Source organism: Mastomys coucha, unplaced genomic scaffold (genome assembly GCF_008632895.1).
Source record: "Mastomys coucha isolate ucsf_1 unplaced genomic scaffold, UCSF_Mcou_1 pScaffold14, whole genome shotgun sequence".
In the NCBI taxonomy this organism is placed as follows: Eukaryota; Metazoa; Chordata; class Mammalia; order Rodentia; family Muridae; genus Mastomys; species Mastomys coucha.
Window position 1 is genome coordinate 22,087,022 of NW_022196896.1, and position 21,679 is coordinate 22,108,700.

The 21,679-nt window shown below is 39.6% G+C and overlaps 2 protein-coding genes across 9 annotated transcripts in view; both read left to right on the plus strand.

Moving 5' to 3' along the window:
- The window catches only part of Otud6b (OTU deubiquitinase 6B), a 17,397-nt gene extending 14,669 nt beyond the window's left edge, over positions 1–2,728 (plus strand). For 4 of the 5 annotated variants that reach the window (XM_031366566.1, XM_031366568.1, XM_031366570.1 and 1 more), the window contains one exon: positions 515–2,728. In XM_031366566.1, coding sequence (XP_031222426.1) covers positions 515–599 — 85 coding nt within the window. In that variant the 3' untranslated portion in view covers positions 600–2,728. The remainder of the gene's footprint in view (positions 1–514) is intronic. The other variant, XM_031366569.1, reaches the window with a different exon arrangement.
- A 13,198-nt stretch (positions 2,729–15,926) lies between these two features.
- The window catches only part of Lrrc69 (leucine rich repeat containing 69), a 120,005-nt gene continuing 114,252 nt past the window's right edge, over positions 15,927–21,679 (plus strand). For all 4 annotated transcript variants that reach the window (XR_004117749.1, XM_031366564.1, XM_031366563.1 and 1 more), the window contains exon 1: positions 15,927–16,299. Coding sequence is in view for 3 of the 4 variants with exons in the window: in XM_031366564.1 (XP_031222424.1) it covers positions 16,117–16,299 (183 nt within the window). In the remaining variant the exon portion in view is untranslated. The remainder of the gene's footprint in view (positions 16,300–21,679) is intronic.

The window sequence follows — 21,679 nt, forward strand, 5'->3', positions numbered from 1 at the left end:
GTCTACAGAGTGAGTTACAAGACAGCCAGGGCTACCCAGAGAAACTTTGTCTTGAAAAAAAAAAAGGCTGTGAAATTTTAGGACTAGTTTTTTGTGTTGCCCCACTTGACATTAACAGCACTAAATTTGAATGTATTTACATATTTGCATGATTGAGAATTGGCCCTTCATGTTCAGCTTGGAGGAATAATTTCTCTAGTTTTTCTCTCGTGTGTGATGCATGATGTGTTTGTATGTGCATGTTTATTAGCTATTCTTAACATTTATGATCTGAACTCTCAAGAAACTTTGAGTTCATTTAGTGCTCAGTATCTTAGCCTTGGATTGGATTTCTTGCTCACTTCCAAACTTGTCACATAATGTTTGCCTCTTAATGAATATTCTCATAATAGTTTATTAATGATATCTCTGTAGATTGGGGCATTCATAGTGTGTAGTTATATATGTCTGTATACTTCACATTTATATATAGTAAATAACTCATCAAAATGCAATTTCATTCTTTTCATTTCAGATACATGAGGCATGCGTATGGCTTAGGAGAACATTATAATTCTGTTACACGGTTGGTGAACTCAGCTACTGAAAATTGCAGCTAGTTTACAAAATGTTACACTGTTTATAGAGTGTGCCAGTCTACCAAGTGCTAGATTGTTGTAAGTGCTACTGAAAAACACATCTACCATAAATGAGTTTTATGAATAAGCTTACCAACAGGCTTTTTAGAAATATATTGGATTAACTTCAACCAGTGCTCTCTTAGTGGCAGAAAAGTCTATTGTGGAGAATGTCATTCATAGACCAAGGCGTTACTCTTCGCACTGATTAATTTTAGCTGTCCTGCACATTCTGGTTTGGAATAAATTTTGTTTTAAATTTTGGCCCTACAATTTTGTGTTCCAAAAGTAAAGATTTCAATTTAATTTTTCTTAAAAGTATGGAGACTTGGTCTCTGTCATAATAGGAATATATTGTGGTAACAGCAGGTTTATCAGTGCTTATAAAGTCTCGTGATCCCAGGGACTTTGGTATTACTAGGGTCAGCAGTGTAGGTATGCTTTTTATGCAGCATATCTTTGCTGCTAAGAAGAAACTGCTTCAGTAGTTAAGAATTTTTGAATACTTACATGAGAATCATTATACAGAAATGAAATGAAATCAGTGGTAAATAGGTGTTAATTGTGTCAATTTTCAATCTTTCTGACAAACTGGAGATTTCCCTTTTATGTATGTGTAGCTTTAAAAGTTTGTAACTCCTGCATTGCTGGTTTTTCAGCCAGAGGCTGGAGTTAGAGTTGAACCTTGTTTCTCTTCACAACTCAGAATTTTTAGACTTTCCCCAACACTACCCAGCTGCTTTGCTTTCTCTAGAACCTTTCCTACCGAGAGGCATCCATCCAGTGGCCTCTTGTTGCTCACCTGTGTAAGGGGATGCTGGAGTAATGCAGAAAGGCCATGGCCACATTCCCTTTTTAAGTCTTCCCCCTTTCTAGCTGTCCCAACAAGATCTCTGCTTGTGCTCACTTTCTAGGATTCAGTGAAAACCCTGGATACAAATTATTTTGTTACATAATGTATCACTTTTTTCACTCAAATGTTTGATGATTATATTTTATGTATAGGAAAAGCTGAAAGTTCAGAAGCGGGAGCTGTGTGGTAAAGTCAGTACAGAGGAATTCTATGTGGAGCGACTCACACTGCTCAGATTTGAAGTCACTTTGTAAGAGGGTTGTGCCCACACACAAGTGTGTTTGCTTTTCTTATGGAACAGAGGAACATGCGATGGGAACACAGCTCTAGTAGAGCTTGCCTACCGTGCGTGAGCTCAAGGTTCAATGTAGCACCTACAAAACACAACAGTTTATGAAAATGAGCTTTGTTGTGATCTGTTTTTTTGCAAGTTAGAAATATAACTAAGTTGAACATGTTTATAATATTTGGGCTATGTATACTGTCTGTGAGCAAATAATGGGCTTATGATGTTAAAAGCAGGTAACAGTGTGGCAAGCTGGCAGAAACTGGTCAGCAGAGCAAGGACTTTGGGAGAGCATTCCAGCTGACTAAAACATACTCTGCCTGACACACACTGCGTTCGGAAGGGTGTCTGCTTTGGAACTTTTGATCCTTTTTTATTCTGAAATTTGTAAAAGCATAAAGTTGTAAAGTAAATGTTATGAGCTTATTTTAAAGCAATGTTATCTTCATCTTTATACTATCAGCCTTAAGGAGTAATAAAACAAAACATTATGAAACAGTTATTGAAAATTCCATTTTCAACAAAGATACTCCAAAAACAACTCATTAATGTTTCATTGTTTTGACAGGAATTCAAATGTACTTAATTATGTATTTCTCATTTTTGTTTAAATGTTTTATTTTAAGATGGCCAGTATATTTATGAATAAAATGTATGGCCCACTTCTACCATTTTAGCGATAAGTGGAAAAGTCTTTTAAAAATGGTAGATGTTAATTTTAAAACAATGTATGCAAATTAAGTTTGCTACTGCTGGTCTGATGGGACTTCCACAAGCTTTCTTTAGTCATGATTGAGAACATTTATGTCAAAATTCTAGATGTGTCTTCAGCCAAGAATTTTCTCTACTTACATATATTTATAGCCTGTAAAAACTAAAACAAAGAATGTGTAACTGTTATGAGCAAGATAATTTTGCTAATATGACCTGATGTTTACCAAAAGAATAAATGATAAAGGAGTTGAATCAACACATGTATGTTCAAATTGTCATTTGTCTTTAACAGTTTCAGAGTTTAGCAGTAGAACTCGGTTTGTTTTTGAGCTTTATCCAGCATTTATTTCTTTTCTTCACATATTGAGAATGTTACAATCACAGATTCTTGCTTTTAAGGGCCTCTCAATAAATATATGAGCATATCATTCTGCGCAAAGTAGAGAGAGATAACACAGTATCTACCAGTTAACTACTGCTTTTAGAAGAAGGAATGTGGAAACTTGGGAGTACATTGATCAATGGATGTTTATTTTGGATCAGAAAGTTCTAAAACATTGTGTAAGATTTATGAGGTTCTTTGCTTTGGTTGGGTTTTTTTTGTTGTTGTTTGTTTTTGTTTTGTTTTGTTTTGTTTTTTTTTTAAAGAAGGGCATCAGTAAAAGGCACATCTGTGTCAACTGGTGTTTGCAATTTGGTACCTGCCCACAGCTTTTAGTATCTTGGTGCAGTTGTCATGAACCAGGGAAAAAGCAAATCAGTTGATTGCTGAGAATGTAATTGCTGGTTTCATACCTTTAGTTTCTAACGATAGTTGAGCAAATGGTTTTTCCCCTATTTATTTAATTTATTTTCTCTTATTTAAAATCTTTCTCCATCTTTAAACTATGGTAGCATAAGTTCTTTCCCTTGAATCCACTCTTATTTTCTCTGATTGAATACCCATCCTTGACTCTTTACTGAATACCCATCCTTGATTCTTCTTACTGACCACTCACCCTGACTTTTCCCCTCTCAACACCCACTCCTGTTCTCTCCTCACTGAACACCTACCCTTCTCACCTCATGGGTGACTGTTGAGCTTATATTCAGAGGCAAATGATTTCCCTGCTTCCCTGTTTATTTCCCCAGTGAAGTCTTCATTTTTAATAGCTGCGTAGTATTCCATTGTGTAATATACCACATTTTCTGGATCAATTCTTACTTTGAGATACATCTGGGTTGTTTTTAGCTTTTGGCTATTATAAATAAGAATGCTAAGAACATAGTGGAGCACATGTCCTAGTGATATGGTGGAGTCTCTATCATTCCTGGTGTCTGGGACTTTCTAGTGGATAGGTGGAAGTGGTTGGTATAGCTGGATCTTCAGGTAGAACAATTTTCAATTTTCTAGGAACCACCAGATTTCCAGAGTGGTTGTACCAGCCTACAATCCCACCAGCAATGGAGGAGTGTTCTCTTTCTCCACATCCTAGCCTGTAGCCTGAGTTTTTGATCTTAGCCATTCTGTGAGGTAGAATATCAGGGTCATTTTGATTTCCATTTCCCTGATGGCTAAGGATGTTAACATTTCTTTAGGTTCTTCTTGGCCATTCTTGTTAACTACTGTTAAAAGATTTAGCTTGGGCTGGAGAGATAGCTCAGCTGCTCTTCCAGAGGTCCTGAGTTCAATTCCCAGCAACCATATGGTAGCTCTTGTGTGGTTGAAGACAGCAATGGTGTACTCATCTATAAAATAAATAGATCTTTAAAAAGAGATTTAGCTTTATAGGTGCTTACAAAAGGCTTCCCAAGTGTCTTTGGATATCATTTGAGAGGACGGATTTGAGAACTTGTCATTAAATAATTGGCAGCTGTGAGTAGAGAGAGAATTGTGCTTGGTCATGAAGAGAATGCTTTCTCCTTTACCTTATCTTTGGTGATTGAAGAGGGAAAAAGGAACAACCTGAGAGCATTTTCTTCTCTCCTTTTTCAGGTATCCCTAGTCTGAGAATCCCAAATCTGAATTATTCCAAAATTTAAAACTTGGAGCACTGACCCCATAAATAGAAAAAGCTATACCATTGACTTTTAAGTTTCCTGCACAAAAACTTGAAAAGATACTATACAAAATTATTTGGACTATGAAAGGTCTGTATGATAGGTATAAAGCATAAATGAGTTCCATACTTAAGGCACAAGACACATTCTCAAGCTGATGGTGTATAAGCAAACAGTCCATAATTCTGAAGAACCCAATATCCAAAGTTTCAAATAAGCCTCAGCCTGTAGCATATACCTGTTACTCTGTCAATGAAGATAATGCCTGATTTTAATGAATCTTCAAAATATGAGTGTATAGACTAAATAAGTATCAAAAGCTATTTGATAGACTTCTCATGGAAGGTTTATAGGGCCAGTAAAGTTAAGCTGTAATGCTTCTGGAGAAAGTGTTTGCCACCAAGTCTGAAGGTACGAGTTTGGTCTCTGTTTCACAAGGCAGAGGGAGAGAACTGATTCCACACATGTACCACAGCGACTTGATAGTTGTTTTATTTCAGCATAGTTAGCATAGCTAGTATGACTTACTGAAATACATTGCTGCCTCTCCAGAGGGCTGGTGAAGTGTTAAGTTGCTAAATCAAGATCTCTTGTGACTTCTTTTCTGTATCACCCATGTTTATAGTTTCAGGCAGCACAGTACTACCGTGGGATGAATATGAACTCTAGATTATGAGTTTATTAGAGATAAGAGGACCCTGTTTTTGAATCTTGTGGTCTTCAGTCCCTGCTGTTGTGATCTTCTCCGAACAAAAGAGAGTTTCTAGACTGCACTTCAGTTTACAGGTTGACAATTGACTCTCCTTGTTTTTATACTGTAGGATAAAGTTATTGGGAGTGTCTCATGGATTTTGGTAGACGAGAGTATTCTGATACTTCAGCAGATAAACTGTGTAGGTTAGAATTGGTTATGTGGCCTAAGCCAAATACAAAAGGATCCAAAAGAGTCATAAGATGGAAATAGGATATTTAGAGACTATTACTATCTTTGTCACATGTACTAGAGATAGTTTAATTTGGGATCAGACAGTGAGTCTTAATTTCAACCTCTTTATACCTCTGCTTGTTATAAATCAGGAATAATATGTCCCTACTAGAACTATATTACAGTCTTATGGGCGCAATAAAATGCCTAAGTAACTGAAAGAAAAAGATTTCTTCTCACATGTGGAGTTAATTGCAACAGGCAGTGCATGTTGACAGGAATGTCAGGCAGTGGGTCACATTGCCCCTTGGTAAGGGAGCAGATGGGCGCTGTTGCTGAACTTGCTTTCCTTTGAGTCAAAGACCCTAACCCATGAATTGGTGCCACCTCTGCTTAAGGTGGGAAGAATCCAGTCTAGAAGTGACCGTCGAAGCATGGCCAGAATTTTTTCTCCTAGATAGTTCTAAATTCTATCAAACAGGCAATGTCACAAGAACTGTGATGAAAACTTAGGTGTGGTTAGAGAGATGGCTCAGTGCTTAAGAACTCAGTGTTCTCGCAGAGGACCGAGTTTCATTCCCAGCACTTGTGGGGTGGCTCACAGCTGCCTGTAACTCTAGCTCAAGGGGTCTGTGTCCTCTTCTGGCCTTCAAGGGCAATTGTTCTCATGTACACACGTCCTCACACAGATAAGCATGCATATGCATAATTAAAAGATAAAAATAAAGTTATAGAGCCCAAAGGCTTCCTGGGAAATTATCATTCCTTAACAAGGAAAGAAAATAATTAAGGTAATTTTAACTAGCATTTTAGCATATTCTATGTGATTTATACTTATGACAATAGTATAAGTGATCTTTGTTTTTGGTCTTCAGGAAGAGAGGCAGAATCCTAATAAGACATTAATCTGTTAGAAAACTAAACTCTCAAGACAGTTTATAAATCAACTTTGAAAGGCCAAGGGCAAGGAAGACTTTACTCTTGCCTCTGGTGGCCAGGTTGAGACCACCAGAGTGGGAGAAGGCAAAAGTCACATTGGATCTGCTTATCTAATATCTCAGATTTTCTTCTAGTTTGTTTAGGAGTTTGATTGATTTAGCAAAGTTCACAGTTTTGCTTATGCCGTACCCTTAAGCGAGTTCTTACATTGTGGCTGTTCTGAACCAGTTGGCGCATTGGGAACACACCTTTTAGGAGTTCATAATGAATAGTCAAGTGCTTCTTACAAATACTTGGTGTATGCTGCGCTAAATGGACAGTGCTTGGCCTAATTACTGCCGAATATGACAGTTACACACTTACCAAACCGGTAGTTTGACTGTGTGACTTTGAGTTTGGTACATTGCTCACTGGTCTGGGTGTGACCCCTGCCACATGCAGGAGCGCATCTAAGAACTCCCAGGTACATTTTTTTTTTTTTTTTTTTTTTTTAGTGGAAATCACTATGGGCTTTAACCCTGTGCCTCATTCCCTTTCCAAGATTCTCTGCTTCTGTAACTCAGCTCTTTACTGGTTCTAACTCCATGGGCTCTGATCTTAGCTCAGCCCTTTTCTCACCCATTTTCAGGGTATTAACCGTGACGTGACTCTTTCTCACATGACTTTAAAGTGTCTGAAGTTGGTGTGCTGAATACAGCAGTTATATTTTGTTTGGCCCTTGTAGTGATTTAATGTTCTATAAAAGAAAGATTAGTTGGTAGTTTAAAAACAAGGAGATTTCACTTTAAAATTCTTGTTTTTGCCTTTTCAAGGAAAAAAAAAACTTCTAAGAGTTGTTGATGCCAGGCCAGGGTTTCCTGGCAGGACTCAGTGGGAAGCTGGTAGCAGCTGTCTGCTGTAGGAGGATAGGCAGTCTGCTTAGTGTCTCCATCAGACATGCCCAGTGTCCAAGCCACAGTCCTGGCGTTACTGTAAGCCATTCCTTCCTGTATTTCTCTTGTTTTGTTTATTCCCCGTCATTGGCCTCTGTAGATGCTTAGGAATTGATTGGTCTTGGTTTTTATCTCCCTGTTCTGTTTTCTACCTCTACCCCATTATTGCCTATTTCCTTTTGACTTGTATGTTTTTAATATTCAGTAAAAAATGTGTGTATCTGTTTGTATGTTTTTAAAGTAGATTTTAGAGCAGTTCATCTCAAAAGATAGTAATTAAATTGCTTCTCTGGAATCAGGGCTCATTGGCAAAAGAACAAAACTTACTATAAAATGGTTTTTGTGACATTTTCATGAACTTAAGGAAAGTTGCTAGTCCTTATTTATGTACTGGTTGTACTTGAGGATGAATCTTTTAAAATGACCTTACTTAACATTAGGAGTGGATAATTCTCTATTCTTCATCAGTGATATGGTCTTGTAAATTTTATGAACTGCTCATAGAGATCCAATCTCCTAACTCAAAGCTTTTTTGTGTACCGTTTCTGACAGATCATTATTTAGCCCTTCATGTAAACTCCTGTAAGAAGGGCTACTTAGGCACTCAGGTATCCAACAAATATACTGAAGTAGTGATGGATGAGGAAGTCGATAGCCACGTGTGGTGGTAAATGCCTTTAATACCAGCACTCAAGAGGCAGAGCCAGGTGATCTCTGTGAGTTCAAGGCCAGCCTGCTCTACATGGAGAGTTCTCATCCAATCACACTAGAGTGCATTAAATAAGAGAGGATTGAAGAAGGGGATACTGTCCGGTGGATGGCAGCAGGGAGGCAAGTGCTGCTTGTGGTGCATGTGTTACTCCTGTGTTGGCAGAGTAGCACTTACATCTCAGTGTGTAAATACATGAATCCCAGTGGAGATCTTGAGTTATTTGTGTATATGAGATTGCACAAAAGCAAATGAACTTTTCTTGAACACTCACTTTGTTCCCGGAGCTGTGCTAAATAGTTTACGCTCATGGGCGTGCTCACTCCCCAGTGCCAGGTTTGATGTTTTCATCCCTGTTGTAAAGACAAGGGAAGAAGACCTGAAGAGTTCTCTGTCCATGCCACATGGCTAGCCATCAGTAAGGCTCTCATGGGAAGGCAGGCCTGTGGCTGTACAAGGCCCTAATATCAAACGTTCTATTTCCATATTTACTTTAAAAAGTGAAGCAAGAGAAGCCAGTGCCATTTATTATAGGACAGAGAATGACTAGAGCCGTTTTGAGCATATGAAGCATTTGCTAGTTTGAGAACTTTTACCCAAGTCCCAGACCACACTTTAATCACAAAATAAGCTTGTCAAAACAAGTCAAGTAAATGCATTGGTTTCTTTCATAATCTGTATTTATGAATTCCTGGTTTTTCATGCATCTTCCTGGCATTCAAAAATCTGTCAGTTTTTCACAGGGGCCTTTGTTACATTCAGAATTAGCTAGATACTTTCATATCATAGTATTTTAGTGCAACTAGCCTGCTATTTATCAGTGAAATAAATGGCTGTTTTCACTTTATGGTCCTTGACATCCTAGGATATATAATTGAGCATTCTCATAGCACTTTGTACTTCCAGAGTCATTTATAATCATTAGTTAGCTATTTCCCATGCATCTCTGTGGAATAGACTTGTATTCCCTCTTGTTGTTTTACTGATGAGAAAGGAGATAGAGCCAGTTTGACTGACTTGGGAGTTCACACAGTAAGTCATTAGCTCTGGTCTGGATTAGCATCTAGCCTTGGCTTCTTGGTCCTGTACTGGGTTCACAGGCTGGTGTTTTAAAAAGCTGATGATTTTTCAATTTTCTTGCCAAATGGTTTGATTTCTGCTTGCTGGGAAAGCTCCTGATGCCAGCATTCCACGAGGCTCTGCTCTGCAGCAGGCAGTTCAGCAACCCTCTCATTTGTAGCTGCCCACACATAGGGCTGTATTTAAGATACAGGTCCAAATTCAAAAATGTGAAAAAGCAAACTCATGTCTTTTTTCATTCCATTTTCTAGGTTTCTGATATCTATAAACCTGGACTTTGACAACTGCCCTGTCTTGGCAGATGTCTTCCAATACTTCCTACGTACTCTCTCCCTCCACACCATAAGTGGCCATCTAATGTACCTGCAAAAGACAGTCCCAGTCCTATCCACGTCTTGGCCTGACTTCTCATCTTTATCCTTCCTTGTCTCTAAAACACTACAGAAGCAATAGTCATGTGCTGTGTATTCTAGGTAACGCCTGGGTAGTCTTTTAATGTTTTAAAATTGTTGGACCCTTAGTTTTGATTGTTCACCCAAGCTCAATGAACAGCTACCGGGTACCTTTTCTGTCAGTTATGCTGTTATGTCGTTCAAGTATGGCTTAGTATATAATAGCAAGGAAGAATAAGAAAAGCATACAAAATAGAAGATACAAAATGCTAAGTGAACTTTAAGGTCTGCTTTATGGAAACTATTCTCCTTAGCACAAAACTTCCATGGGCAAATGAATAACATGAGCAAAGGGATATGTGTGTCTGATGTCCTCGCAAATGATTTTCTAAGGACTGTAAACAGAATGGCCTGTTAGGTATATGACATTAGATTGGTGGGCATTTTTAGCTCACTCTTCGGTATATTGTAATTGACAATCAATGAGGGGCCATGGACTATTTTACAGTAGATGTGTAGATTTTATTACAGAAATGTAGTTTATGCTGGGGATGCCCAGTGGCAGAGTGGTAACCCAGTATTTTTGAAGCCTTGAGTTCAATCCTCAGTACTATACAAGATAAAGAGTGAGAGAAGACAGATGTGTGAGGACAGTAGTGGTTGAATCTGAGATTGTGGTGCAAATATAAAACAGTCCAGTGAGAAGCTGTGTCTTTGTGTCATTAGCAGTGGGAAGAGAAGGTGGGCACATGATAGCAGGGTGGGTTTGTGCTGAATAAACTGAGCAAAACGGGGATTTCTGTGCAGAGTCCTTGTAGTTTCAGAGCACTTCTGGTTATAAGACATATTACACATATTACACACAAAATGTAGAAGTCTATGCTACAGCTTGGAAAAGAGTAGTTATTTCAGGGGTGTTACGGTCCACTTTGAGGGTTAACTTGACCACATTCAGAACCACCTTACAAGCATACTTCTGAACACATCTGTTCTAGAGAGGATTGGTGAGGGGCATGAGCTGCTTTCAGCATGGGTGGCACTTCCAAGAGTGAGGACCCAGCAAACAGCCCTGTCTGTTTGCAGCTCAGATCCGCATTAGTGCAGCCGCTGCTCCCTTCTGCCATCACACTACAACTTCCTAGAGCTTCCTGTGTGAATGCTCAGCAATGCTCCAGAGAGCTTTCAGGCTTCCATTGCCAGACTGGAACAGCTGAGGTGTCCTCCTCCATAAACTGAGTGGCTCCCTGGCCTCTTCCTCTTCCTCTCGAAGACAATAGTTGTTAGACTGCCTTGCCCCTAATGTACAAGCTGATCTGTTAAATCCCTATGTGTATCATATACACGATTGGTTCTTTTTCTCTAGAGCAGCCTGCCTGATAAGGCACCACATGCCCTTGCGGTTTTGCTGGCTTACTTGCAGTGTATTCATGCTGAGCTTGCATTTCATCTTAACTTAGGTCACATCTCCTCCAGCTTCTCGGGGCAGGCACAGCACCGGTCACATAAGCAGTAGGTTCCAGGGGCTCCTAAATCACACGGGTTTAAATTTACACAACAAATCCCGTTTTCTACACAATGCCTACTTTTTGGCTCATTTTCTTATTTTAATTCTTTTGCTGCTATAACAAAAATACTTAAGTGAGTTTTGGGAGTGGGCCTCCCTCGAGTGTAAATTGTAAGAGTCCTGTGTACTGTATAGACTATTAATGGGAGACTTATGTCATCCTAGGAAGCTGTTGGTGAAGGGTTAGAGAGCTGAGGAAAATAGCAAGCTAAAGGAAAGGCAACTTCTGTGTAGCAGAAAGTGAGAAGTGAGCATGTCACCAGTGCATGCTCTAGCCAAGAGATTCTAAACATTTTGTCAAAAAAATGCTGTCAGGGTGATAGTAAAAGACCAGAGATGATCAAGAAGAAAGTTTAAATATAAGGGAGCATGCCTTTGGGAGTTTGAACAGTAAAACTAATGGCTATACTTGGTTGTCACATTGACTGCATCTGGAATTAGTTAAAACCCAAGCTGCTTGGATACACTTGTGAGAGAATTTTCTTGCTTGGATCAATGGAGGATGGAAGATTTCCCTTCTATTTGTGCCACACCTTCTGGCGGCAGCCTTCCATATACATAAAGGATATGGAAGAAGGAAGCTTCTTTTTTTTTAACCTGCCTGACCTTGATCTCACTGTCAAGGTCATTCCTTCATTTGTATGGAGTCTACTTCTAAAGGATCCCTGCAATACTGAAAACATCCAGCCTCATAATGGACGTCTGAACAAGCATGGATTCTTGGACTTTATGTTGGAAGACAGCCATTGTTGGACTAGTCAGACCACAGGCTGTAAGCTGCTCATGTATCATTTTATCAGTTCTGTTTCTGTAGAACATGATAACTATTACACCTAGTCTCTCCAGATAGTCATTGATGTTCCAAGTGAGAAATGTCTTCCAGACACAGCAGATCTAAGAACCTGAAGTGCATGATGGAGCTGATGTGTAGATTTGGTTTAGAACACAGGAAGATCAAAGATCCCAGTGGAGTGGCTAGAATCTGAGGTATAGTTTCATGGCAGTTTCATCTGGAAATCCAAGATGGAGGGCTGCTGAGGTGGCTCAGCAAGTAAAGGTGTTTGTCACCAAGTTGGACCTGAGTTCAGTCCCTGGATTTTACATGGTGGAAGGAGAGAACTGATTCCTACAAGTTGGCCTCAGACCTTCACATGCATGCTGTGGCAGTTCTCCTCACACATCTACTGAATATAACAACAATAATAATAAAAAATGTTTAAAGAAATTCCAAGACAGACTGCATATTCTGGAGGCAGCTGCAGATGGAGTTCTTGCTTGACATAACGTGTAAAACCTTGAAAGACCCACTGAAGTTTTTTTTGTTTGTTTTTGTTTTTAAAGGATTTTTGTCAGTTTGGATAGAAAGAAATAATGCTAAATTAACCTTAATGTTTTCTTGGTAGGATTGTGTCTACCACAGTAAAATGGTACAACCACCATGGAATCCAGTGTGACAATGCCTCAAAAGAGTATATGTACTCGTCCTGTATGATGTAGTGATCCACTCCTAAGTATATACCCTAGTTAAATGAAATGCTACCCCTTTAATTCTTCAATGTCATATCTAAAAGCCCAAAGCAGGAAGAACCAAAATGCCCTTCATGAAGATAAACGGTGTGTAAAAAGTGATATGGAGCTATAATGGAATATTATTTAGCAGTAAAAGTTGAGTAATAGTGTATAATTTTACATGGATATGCCTTGTAAATGTTATTTTCAGAAGCCAGTCATATAACTTCATCTATATACAGTGTTCAAAGTAAGCAAAACTTTTCAAAAAAGGATTAGGGTGGGTTATGGTTGGATTTTAGAACATGACCTCATAATTCTATTTTTCTCACTTGCTGCTAAGAGGTAGAATTTAATTTGTCTCACTTGAAATGTGGGCAGATCTCAGTGACTTGCTTCTTTCTAATCAATTGTTGATTAAAATTAACAATTTAGAAGTGATGACCCATGACTTCAGGCTAAGTCTTGGAGGTAATGTTTCCACCCTACTTTCTATCTTGAGATGCCCAAGCCACATGTCCAGGCTGACTACCTGAAGGTCCTAGTCAGCAATCAGCACCTCTGGCAAGAGACAGGAAGGTGAACCTTTAGGTGATGTTTGCATATCTAGCCTTTGTGCTGTCACAGTGGTCATCAAAGGGAGCAAATATAAGCTTGGACCAAATTAAGATTGGAGAATAATGTTTTAAATCGTGTGGTGGTTTCACAGCAATAGATAACCAAAGTAGATTGGGTTTATACTATTGATTACCTGCTATATGTTACAGAAGAAGGAATCAAAAGTTTACAGTATGGTTTATCAGAACAATAGGAACCAGGATCAGGTAACACCACCCTCTTTCCCTCTCTAGGTGACTAACAGTTTTCCAGTGTTTGGGTACCAACTCGTAGGATTCTGGACACATAATAATCACTTAGAGGTGATGGTGGCACAGCTTAAAAGATTCATCCTTGTATATGTATACGTGTGTATTCACTTTCGTGTGAGATGGTCCATGTGTGCGCTCATGTCGAGGTACAAAGCTGCCTTTGGGAATCTTTCTCTACCTCTCTCTCTACCTTATTCATTGATGTTGGATCTACGTGGCTACTTGCTGTGGGGATCCAAGTTTTTGCCTTTCCAGAGTTAGATTTGCAGGTGAGCTACCAAGTTTACCCTGATTTTCCTGGCTTCTGGAGATCTGAACTTTGGGACTCATACTTGTGCAGCAAGTAGTTTAACTAGCCTGTCTCCAGAGGAAAGAGTTATACAATCTCAGGCATAACCAGAGAATAGTTTTTCTAGATTTTAATTTGTTTGTGTGTGCGCGTGTGTGTGCAGATAACCTCAGTTCAGAAGAGCATGGCGGATTGTATAGAGCAGGTGGTTACAGGTGGTCATGAGTACAGGATGTGGGTTCAGAGAACCGAACTTGAGTCCTGCCCACTGAGCCTTCTCTCTGGCCCTAAGAATAAGACTTTTTAAGAGTAAAGCCCTGCAGACATTTTGATTAGAGTCTTAATAGTTTTCTCTTACAATACTAGGATTGGAAGAAAAAAGGCAGTTCCTACATAGCTGGAAATTGTTTTATCTATACTAGCAAGTAGAAGTCATTAGCGACCAGCTTGTCTCATTTTGAGGATAGTGATGTTTATTTAGTGTACTGTTGTAAGGTTACTATTTCTGTTTCAGAACTATGGTACCCGCTGTTCTCATGTTGGAAATTTCTTGCTTCAATAGCATTTCCCAGTGATCCTTTTTTCTATTTTCCTTAAAATATTAACTTCTTAATTATTTCTATTCCTGGTTTTCTTTTCACCCATAGCAACTCTTCTCATCTGCTAGACGTAGATTTACATCATTATCATGATTTGTTTTCTACAACTGGACTGTAATTTTTGAGAGCAGAGCCTTTTAACTTTCTCATCCACTCCTTGATAGTTCTTGCACTAGAGTTGTGTTCTGAAAACTTGTTAGATTGACTATCATTTATAGTATTTAAATATTTGGTGATCGCAATCCAAGTTTGCAATATGTCTAACCAAAGTGCCTCCAAACCTCCTCATATCTAGGTACAGATGGGGTTCTAATAGTCAAAGGTCAAAGGCTACACACAGCTTCCTTTTCTGCATTTTCAACATACCCACGAAACAGTAAGACTGACTAGTATTAAGAACTCTGTGTGCCTGTTACTCAGCATCAGTAATGTCAGTAATTATCAACACTGTCCTTCCTGCTGCTTCCCCTACTTCCTCCAGTTTCTGTAAGCACTTCTAAATGTTGGATACATGTAAAACAAGTCCTATTGTTAAATACCATATTGGTTTATATAAGCAGGAGCAAGGATTACCATCATCATAACCAGCCCATCAGTACATTTCTCTAACTGATTGCTGTCCAGTGTACACATTGTATTTTGCTATTATTTAATGCTCATTTTCAGAACAGTTTTCATTTTTAATCATGCAGTTGCTGAAACTTCATTTCACTTTACCCTATAGAGTAGTGGTTCCCAACCTGTGGATCACTACCCCTTTGGCAATCCTCTGTCTCCAAAAATATTTGCATTATGATTCATAACTATAGCAAAATTATGGTTATGAAGTAGAAATGAAAATAATTTTATGGATGGGGTCAGCACAACATGGGGAACTGTATTAAACGCTGCATTAAAAGAGTTGAGAACCACTGCTGTAGAGCTTCCCATCTTAGAGATTTGGCTGAATCTTTCACTGAGGCTAAAACTTGAGCTTGCTCTCTGGGCCTCCCATTTCTGTATGTGTTGGTTAGCCTAAAGCCATTGTAAGATGTAGGGTTAGTTTTCTGCATGAGGTTTCATCTGCACTCTTTGCTGCATACCATCAGGTACTTTCATTCCACATGATGATTTCAGTTGTAAGTGGCTAAAACTGATTAATGGTTTACTAACCTTAATTCTACCAACCGAGTTCCTGTATTTCAATACAACTTCGAGAAGTGATGAATTTTCTAAGGCTTGTTAAAATTCATTTATTAGCTCCAATTTCTGTATGAATGAAAACTGTGAACTATTTGAATATACTGACATGCAGTTTGTATTATAATAATGTAATACATGCTTGATTCATTTCTCCTTTATTAGTTTTTAGACTGAGCTGATGTCCCACCCACTGCAAATATGATTAATGAGTTCTTCCTTCCTTTTAGAAAATATTGTTATGAACTCCAAGGCTTCATATTAGGGAGCGTTTTAGTCTACATTACTCTTTGTTTCTCAGATGTTTAGCCTTTCTCATCTCAGACTTGCAGAAGACTCCCAAAGCTGGCCCAGTGGCCTAATATGATCTCAGTATTTGATAACGTCCATGTTAACGTCCATTTGTCTGGCCTGGACAAGCCTGTTTTCACAAGCCCTGCCTTGTATGCTTCTGGCCCAACCTGCAGTGGCCATTTCTTCTCTTTACTTAGAAAATCACCTAATACCTCCTACCTTCATCATAATGAGGAGTGGTTTTGCATCTATGACACAACAGTTCTGCAATTGCATATTCTAAAAAGATATAATAACTCTTCCCCCTCTTCACCTCTTCAAAAATCATGGCTGAGAGATTATTGCTAACAGCACTGAAGGGTGGCAGGAACACTAAGATCCTTACTTTGAATGGCAAGAAGATAACCAAGATACCCTCGGCACTGGAAAAGCTGCCTAATCTGAAGACCCTAGACCTTCAAAATAATCACATCTCCAAAGTATGCCCAGAGCTAAGGACCTTGACCCAGGTGAGGAACCTCAGAGCTTTTGGGATTGAGGATAGAAAATAGATAAAAGTCGTGAGTGATGGAGCAGTGGCACTTTAATCTCTGGAGAGTTAGCTCTCTGGAGACAATATGGAGTGCTGTTGGAGAGGGATGAGTAGCTGTTCTTGCTTAGGGCATTACACATGGCGGGAAAGATGTTGCAATTTACTCCTGTGCCCTTTGGCCCACATCTGGAATTAGAATTAGATCTTTGCTCATCTTCCTTCAGGCTGTCATCTGGAAAAAGGTTGGAAGCCTGGGTCTAGTAGTCTTTCTACCTTGGGGCTCACATCTGGAAGTAGACTTTGAGGATTCAGGCAAGACTGTGCCCACCTCCCTGGAGGGACTGTCCTGAAGTCTTTGCATATGGAATTAAGACACATTTAGGGTGTTGAGGAGCGAGTTACTTTTTCATTTCCTAGAACTGGCTGGAACTTCAAGTGGAGAGGAGGGTTGATAGGAATAGGAAAGGCAAGGAATTTCTTCCCCTAAAACAGCCTTTAGGAGACAGTTAACGTTTAAAATAAAGAATACCCTTCTTAAAGAGAAGCAGTTGACATGAATGAGTCCCAGATGCTTATGTTAAAAGTTTCTGCCTGATAATGTCTGACTGCTAATAGTCAAGTGGGTTAAGTGGGTGCAAGGCAACAGATTTTCTTCTGTTGCTTTCTTCACAGTCAATACCAAAAGAACCTTTAGACAACTCAGTCATTGCAGCTTACTAAAAGTTAAAGAATAAGTCTCTCATCGTCACACAGCCTTCTTTACCCTTTATGAAATCATAATATTCAATAGTAGTTAATAGTAATTTCAAATGGTGTAGTTACAACTATAAGACGGGAACTCACACTTTTCTAAAGGAGAGATGACTTTTTGAGCGAAAGAATTTGAGCTCTTACTAAAATCCATGATGTGATTTGTTTTCCTGTTTGAATTTGTTTTTATTTGCATATTGTTGTTATAAGAAAACTCATTCTTTAAAAGCTTATACTAAAATTATCTTTTATGACACTTTTAGTCTCAGTCCTTATCTCCATGTTTACTCTCAACTTATTCTTTCTTTGGATGTTTCAAATTCCTGTAGGGTAAGCTTAGTTTCTGCAGTTTTACCTTTTCAACTCAATGTGAGGACACACTTAGATCTTTCAGTAGCTACAGCCTCCCACAGCTCCCTACTGTATGCTGATGGCACCAACATGTACAATCCACTCTGGCCTTGCCTTGGTGGCCTCATTACCTTTTATAAGCTTTATAGCATTTACATCTTGGTCAGTTATAACAGTGATCGATCAAGCCTTTACTTTGCCTTAGAGAATTCTGCAGTGTGCAATGTTGATGAACAAATGTCATTTGGGGAGAATCAGTATATTTTTGTCCCTGGGATCTTCTTGTCTTTATATATATGTGTGTGTGTGTGTGTGTGTGTGAGTGTGAGTGTACACACACACACACTTATTTTACACTGCCACATTTAATCCTTTATTTCTTACATCTTTTCATATACTGACTTCATTTTATTTCGGACTGATGTCACATAGTTTTCAAATGCACCTGATGTTTTCCTCCAGGACCTCCATTCTCCAGCCCTTAACTAAGCTGATTGTCTTCTGGTTTTACTGGATGCTGTCAGTCCAGGATGTCACTGACTATCATACTAAAGTGGATGCAGTTGGTTTCTGAAACCCATTTTCCTCCTCATATCTCCTATTCATATTTTCTCTCCCTTTCCCATACCTCCTTTGCTGCTGCCCTGGACTGCTAGAATTAAAACCATGTGTGTGCCTGTGTGATCAACAGGCTATCTTTCTTTTTCAATTTAGTACGTCTCCATATATCATTCTAGTCTGGGTATATTGTAGTTAATATTTAGGTCCCTTGTATACACCCCTTTATGTTAAAAGTCTTGGAGAGATCAGGAATTCATAGCACATACCTAAACATAATAAAAACAATATACAGTAAGCCAACAGCAAGCATCAAATTAAATGGAGAGATTCTTGAAGCAATCCCACTAAGATCCAGGACAATACAGGCTGCCCACTCTCTCCCTATCTATCCAGTATAATACCAGAAGTTCTAGCTAGAGCAATTAGACAACAAAAGGAGATCAAGGAGATACATATTGGAAAGGAAGAAGTCAAGGTACACTATTTGTGGGTGATATGGTAGTATTCATAAGTGACCCCCAAAATTCTATCAGAGAACTACACCTGATGGATGGGTAGGATTAACATAGTGAAAATGGCCATCTTACCAAAAGCAATCTACAGATTCAGTGCAATCCTCATCAAAATTCCAACACAATTCTTCACAGATATGGAAAGAGCAATTCTTAACTTCATATGGAAAAACAAAACAAAACCCAAGATAGTCAAAACAATTCTCAACAATCAAAGAACTTCTGGGGGAATCACCATCCCTGACCTCAAGCTGTACTACAGAGCAATAGTGATAAAAACTGCATGGGATTGGTACAGAGACAAACAGAACAATGGAATAGAATTGAAGACCAAAAAATAAACCCACACACCTATGGACACTTGATCTTTGACGCAGAAACCAAAACCATTCAGAAGAAAAAAAAAGCATCTTCAACAAATGGTGGTGGTCTAACTGGTGGTCTGTGTTAGAAGGTCCCAGAGATCTGAGAGGTGAGACACTCCTAGGACTCAGTGGGGGTAACCTTAACCAAAATGCCCAGTAGTGGGGAGATGGAACCTGAAAAGACCACCTCCAGTAAGTAGACACAGCCCCCAGTTGAGGCACAGGACCACCCACCTGTAGGCCCTCATCTGGCTGGGGAGAAGGAATGAGGGGAGTTTGACTTATCCCACACTTATCCCACACTGCTACTGGGCTATAAGGAAGCCCTGAGGCACCGCTGGGGTGGGGGGCGTGGAGGGTAGCAAAGCACAGTCTGAGATGTGGGAAAGTTGGAGCTAGTTTGAGGGTTCCTGGGCCTGCAATGATGCTGGGGCTGTGGGGTTCTCAGACTCATCCAGGCGCTGCTGGGGGTCTGAGAGTAGAGAATGGAGTCAGGCTGAGGGATGGCGGTGGGGTTGGGGGAGGGGGAGCTCCAGCTTTTTTCATGGGGTGATTGTCCTTATCTTGTTGACACAGGCTTGGTGGAGGAAATGGGAGATTAGGCTGCAGCTCTGTAGCAAAGGTCTTCATGTCTCCTCACTGTGGATCTTGATGAAAAGAGACAGTCCATAGTTCCAAACAGTTTATTGACCATAGCAGAAAATGGATGTATAATGTAACATACTCCCTTTCCTTTTGCAGGGAGGAATGTCTGGGAAGGGAAGCTTATTGGCCAAGCCCTCCTGGCCTCTAGGTACCTCATTAGCATGGAGAACTCTGATTTGGGCCTACATGATCATAGGACATACCTCTTTTATGTGAGAAGCATGGCACGTGTTCCAAGTCAGGAGTCTGGCAGGGAGCTGGGAGTTACCTAAGCCTCAGACTTGTGTGCCCACTGAGTCTCCTGGTCTCAACCTGCTCTACCTTTTACTAAACTTCCTTGCATGGTTTTATGTTCCACATGAACCCATCTTCAAATTTTTTTACCCACAGTTTTACCTGTCTAAAAGAAATGCAGAGACAAAAATGAAGCAGAGATTGAAGAAAAGGCCATCCAGTGACTGGTCCAAGTTAGAATCCATCCCATGTGCAGATACCAAATCCTGACCCTATTACTGATGCCATTGCAGACAGGAGCCTAGCATGACGGTCCTCTGTGAGACTCTACCAGCAGCTAACTGAGACGGATTCAGATACTTACAGTCAACCATTGGACTGAGGTTGTGGAACCCTATGTAAGAGTTAGGGGAAGGATTGAGGAGCTGAAGGGGATTGTGGCCCCATAGGAAAAACAACAATATGAACTAACCCATACCCCTCAGAGCACCCAAAGACTAAGCCACCAATCAAAGAGCAAACATGGGCTGGTCCTCTTGGCCCCATTCCATATGTACTAGAGGACTGCCTTGTCTGGCTTTAATGGAAGAGGATGTGCCTAATCCTGTAGCAACTAGATGCCCCCAGGGAAGGGGAATGTTGATGGGGATGGGTGAGTAGGTGGGGGAGCATCCTCAGAGGCAAAGGGGAGGTGGAAGGGAGTGAAGAACTCAGGGAGGAGGCACTAGGAAGGTGGGTAACATTTGGAATGATTATAAAATGATTTAATAATAAAAGAAAATGTTTGCATTATGTTTTTGTAGTTGACTAATAGTTGTATAATAAAATGTCACATGCTATAAAATATTCTTCCTTAGGAAAGAAACTCCAAAGATAGATAGCATGACTTTTTTCTTTTTGTGCTTCTCTTTTGTTTTCTAATTGTATTAGGAGAGACTGTATATTTTGACTTCTGTTACTCCCTTCAATTTCTTCTGTCTCAGCTCAGGGCTTGGTGTTTAAGAAGAAATCATACTGTTCTGAAGTCACCTCACTTGAACTTAGGCTTCTTTTGATCTATCTTTAGTGTGTTTTCTAAGTGTTTCAGGCTAATGGCTTTATATAGTTTTCCTGTTCATAAAGCAGCAATGTTTCTTATATAGGGGTTAAAGATTGGGAATAAACAACATCTATTTCTACTCTGTATCAGGAGTTATAGAAGCAAACAAAATGTGCAAGAAAGTGTCAGAGAATCAATAAAGATACTGCTCACTCCTCACTTTCTCAGAAAGTGCAGATGAAAGTGAAGGGAGAGAGGAAAGAAAAGTAAGGGTTTGGGGGTTAGTGGAGGGAAATGGAGGGGAAAGGGGGGTCAGCAGAGGGGAGGGAAAGAAGGAGAGGTGAAGACAGGTTTGAGGTTGGGGGAAGGAGGTCTCCCTGAATCTGTTATAAGTCTGGGACAGTTATCAGGCTCTTATCAGCTAATGTAAAGCAAAGCATGTGGTCTCTGGCACTCAGCAGCATAATGTATACATGATTATCCAAAGACTAGTACATTTGTTTGGAAGAACATTGGAAAGGAATACTTATGCCACAGGAAACTACTCAAAAGAGATTGAGGTAAGGGCAAGTAGTGTTTTTCTTTTGTTTTTGAAGTCATGGTTACATCATTTCTCACCTTTCTTCCTTTTAACCCCTCCCCTTCCCTTTAACCCCTCCCGTATTACCTGCCTTCTCTCTTCCAAATTCATGACCTCTTTTTTCATCGTTGTTACGTGCATATATGCACATACACATATATATTCCTATATATAACTTCCAGCAAAGTAAGGGAGATTTTGTAAATTCTTGTGATAAAACAATCCTTAGCTTAGCAGAAAGAACTAAGAAAAAGGTTTGGTGCCCATCTGATATGAGCCAGTTCCTGGATAGATGTACTTTCAGAAATACCTTTTGTGTA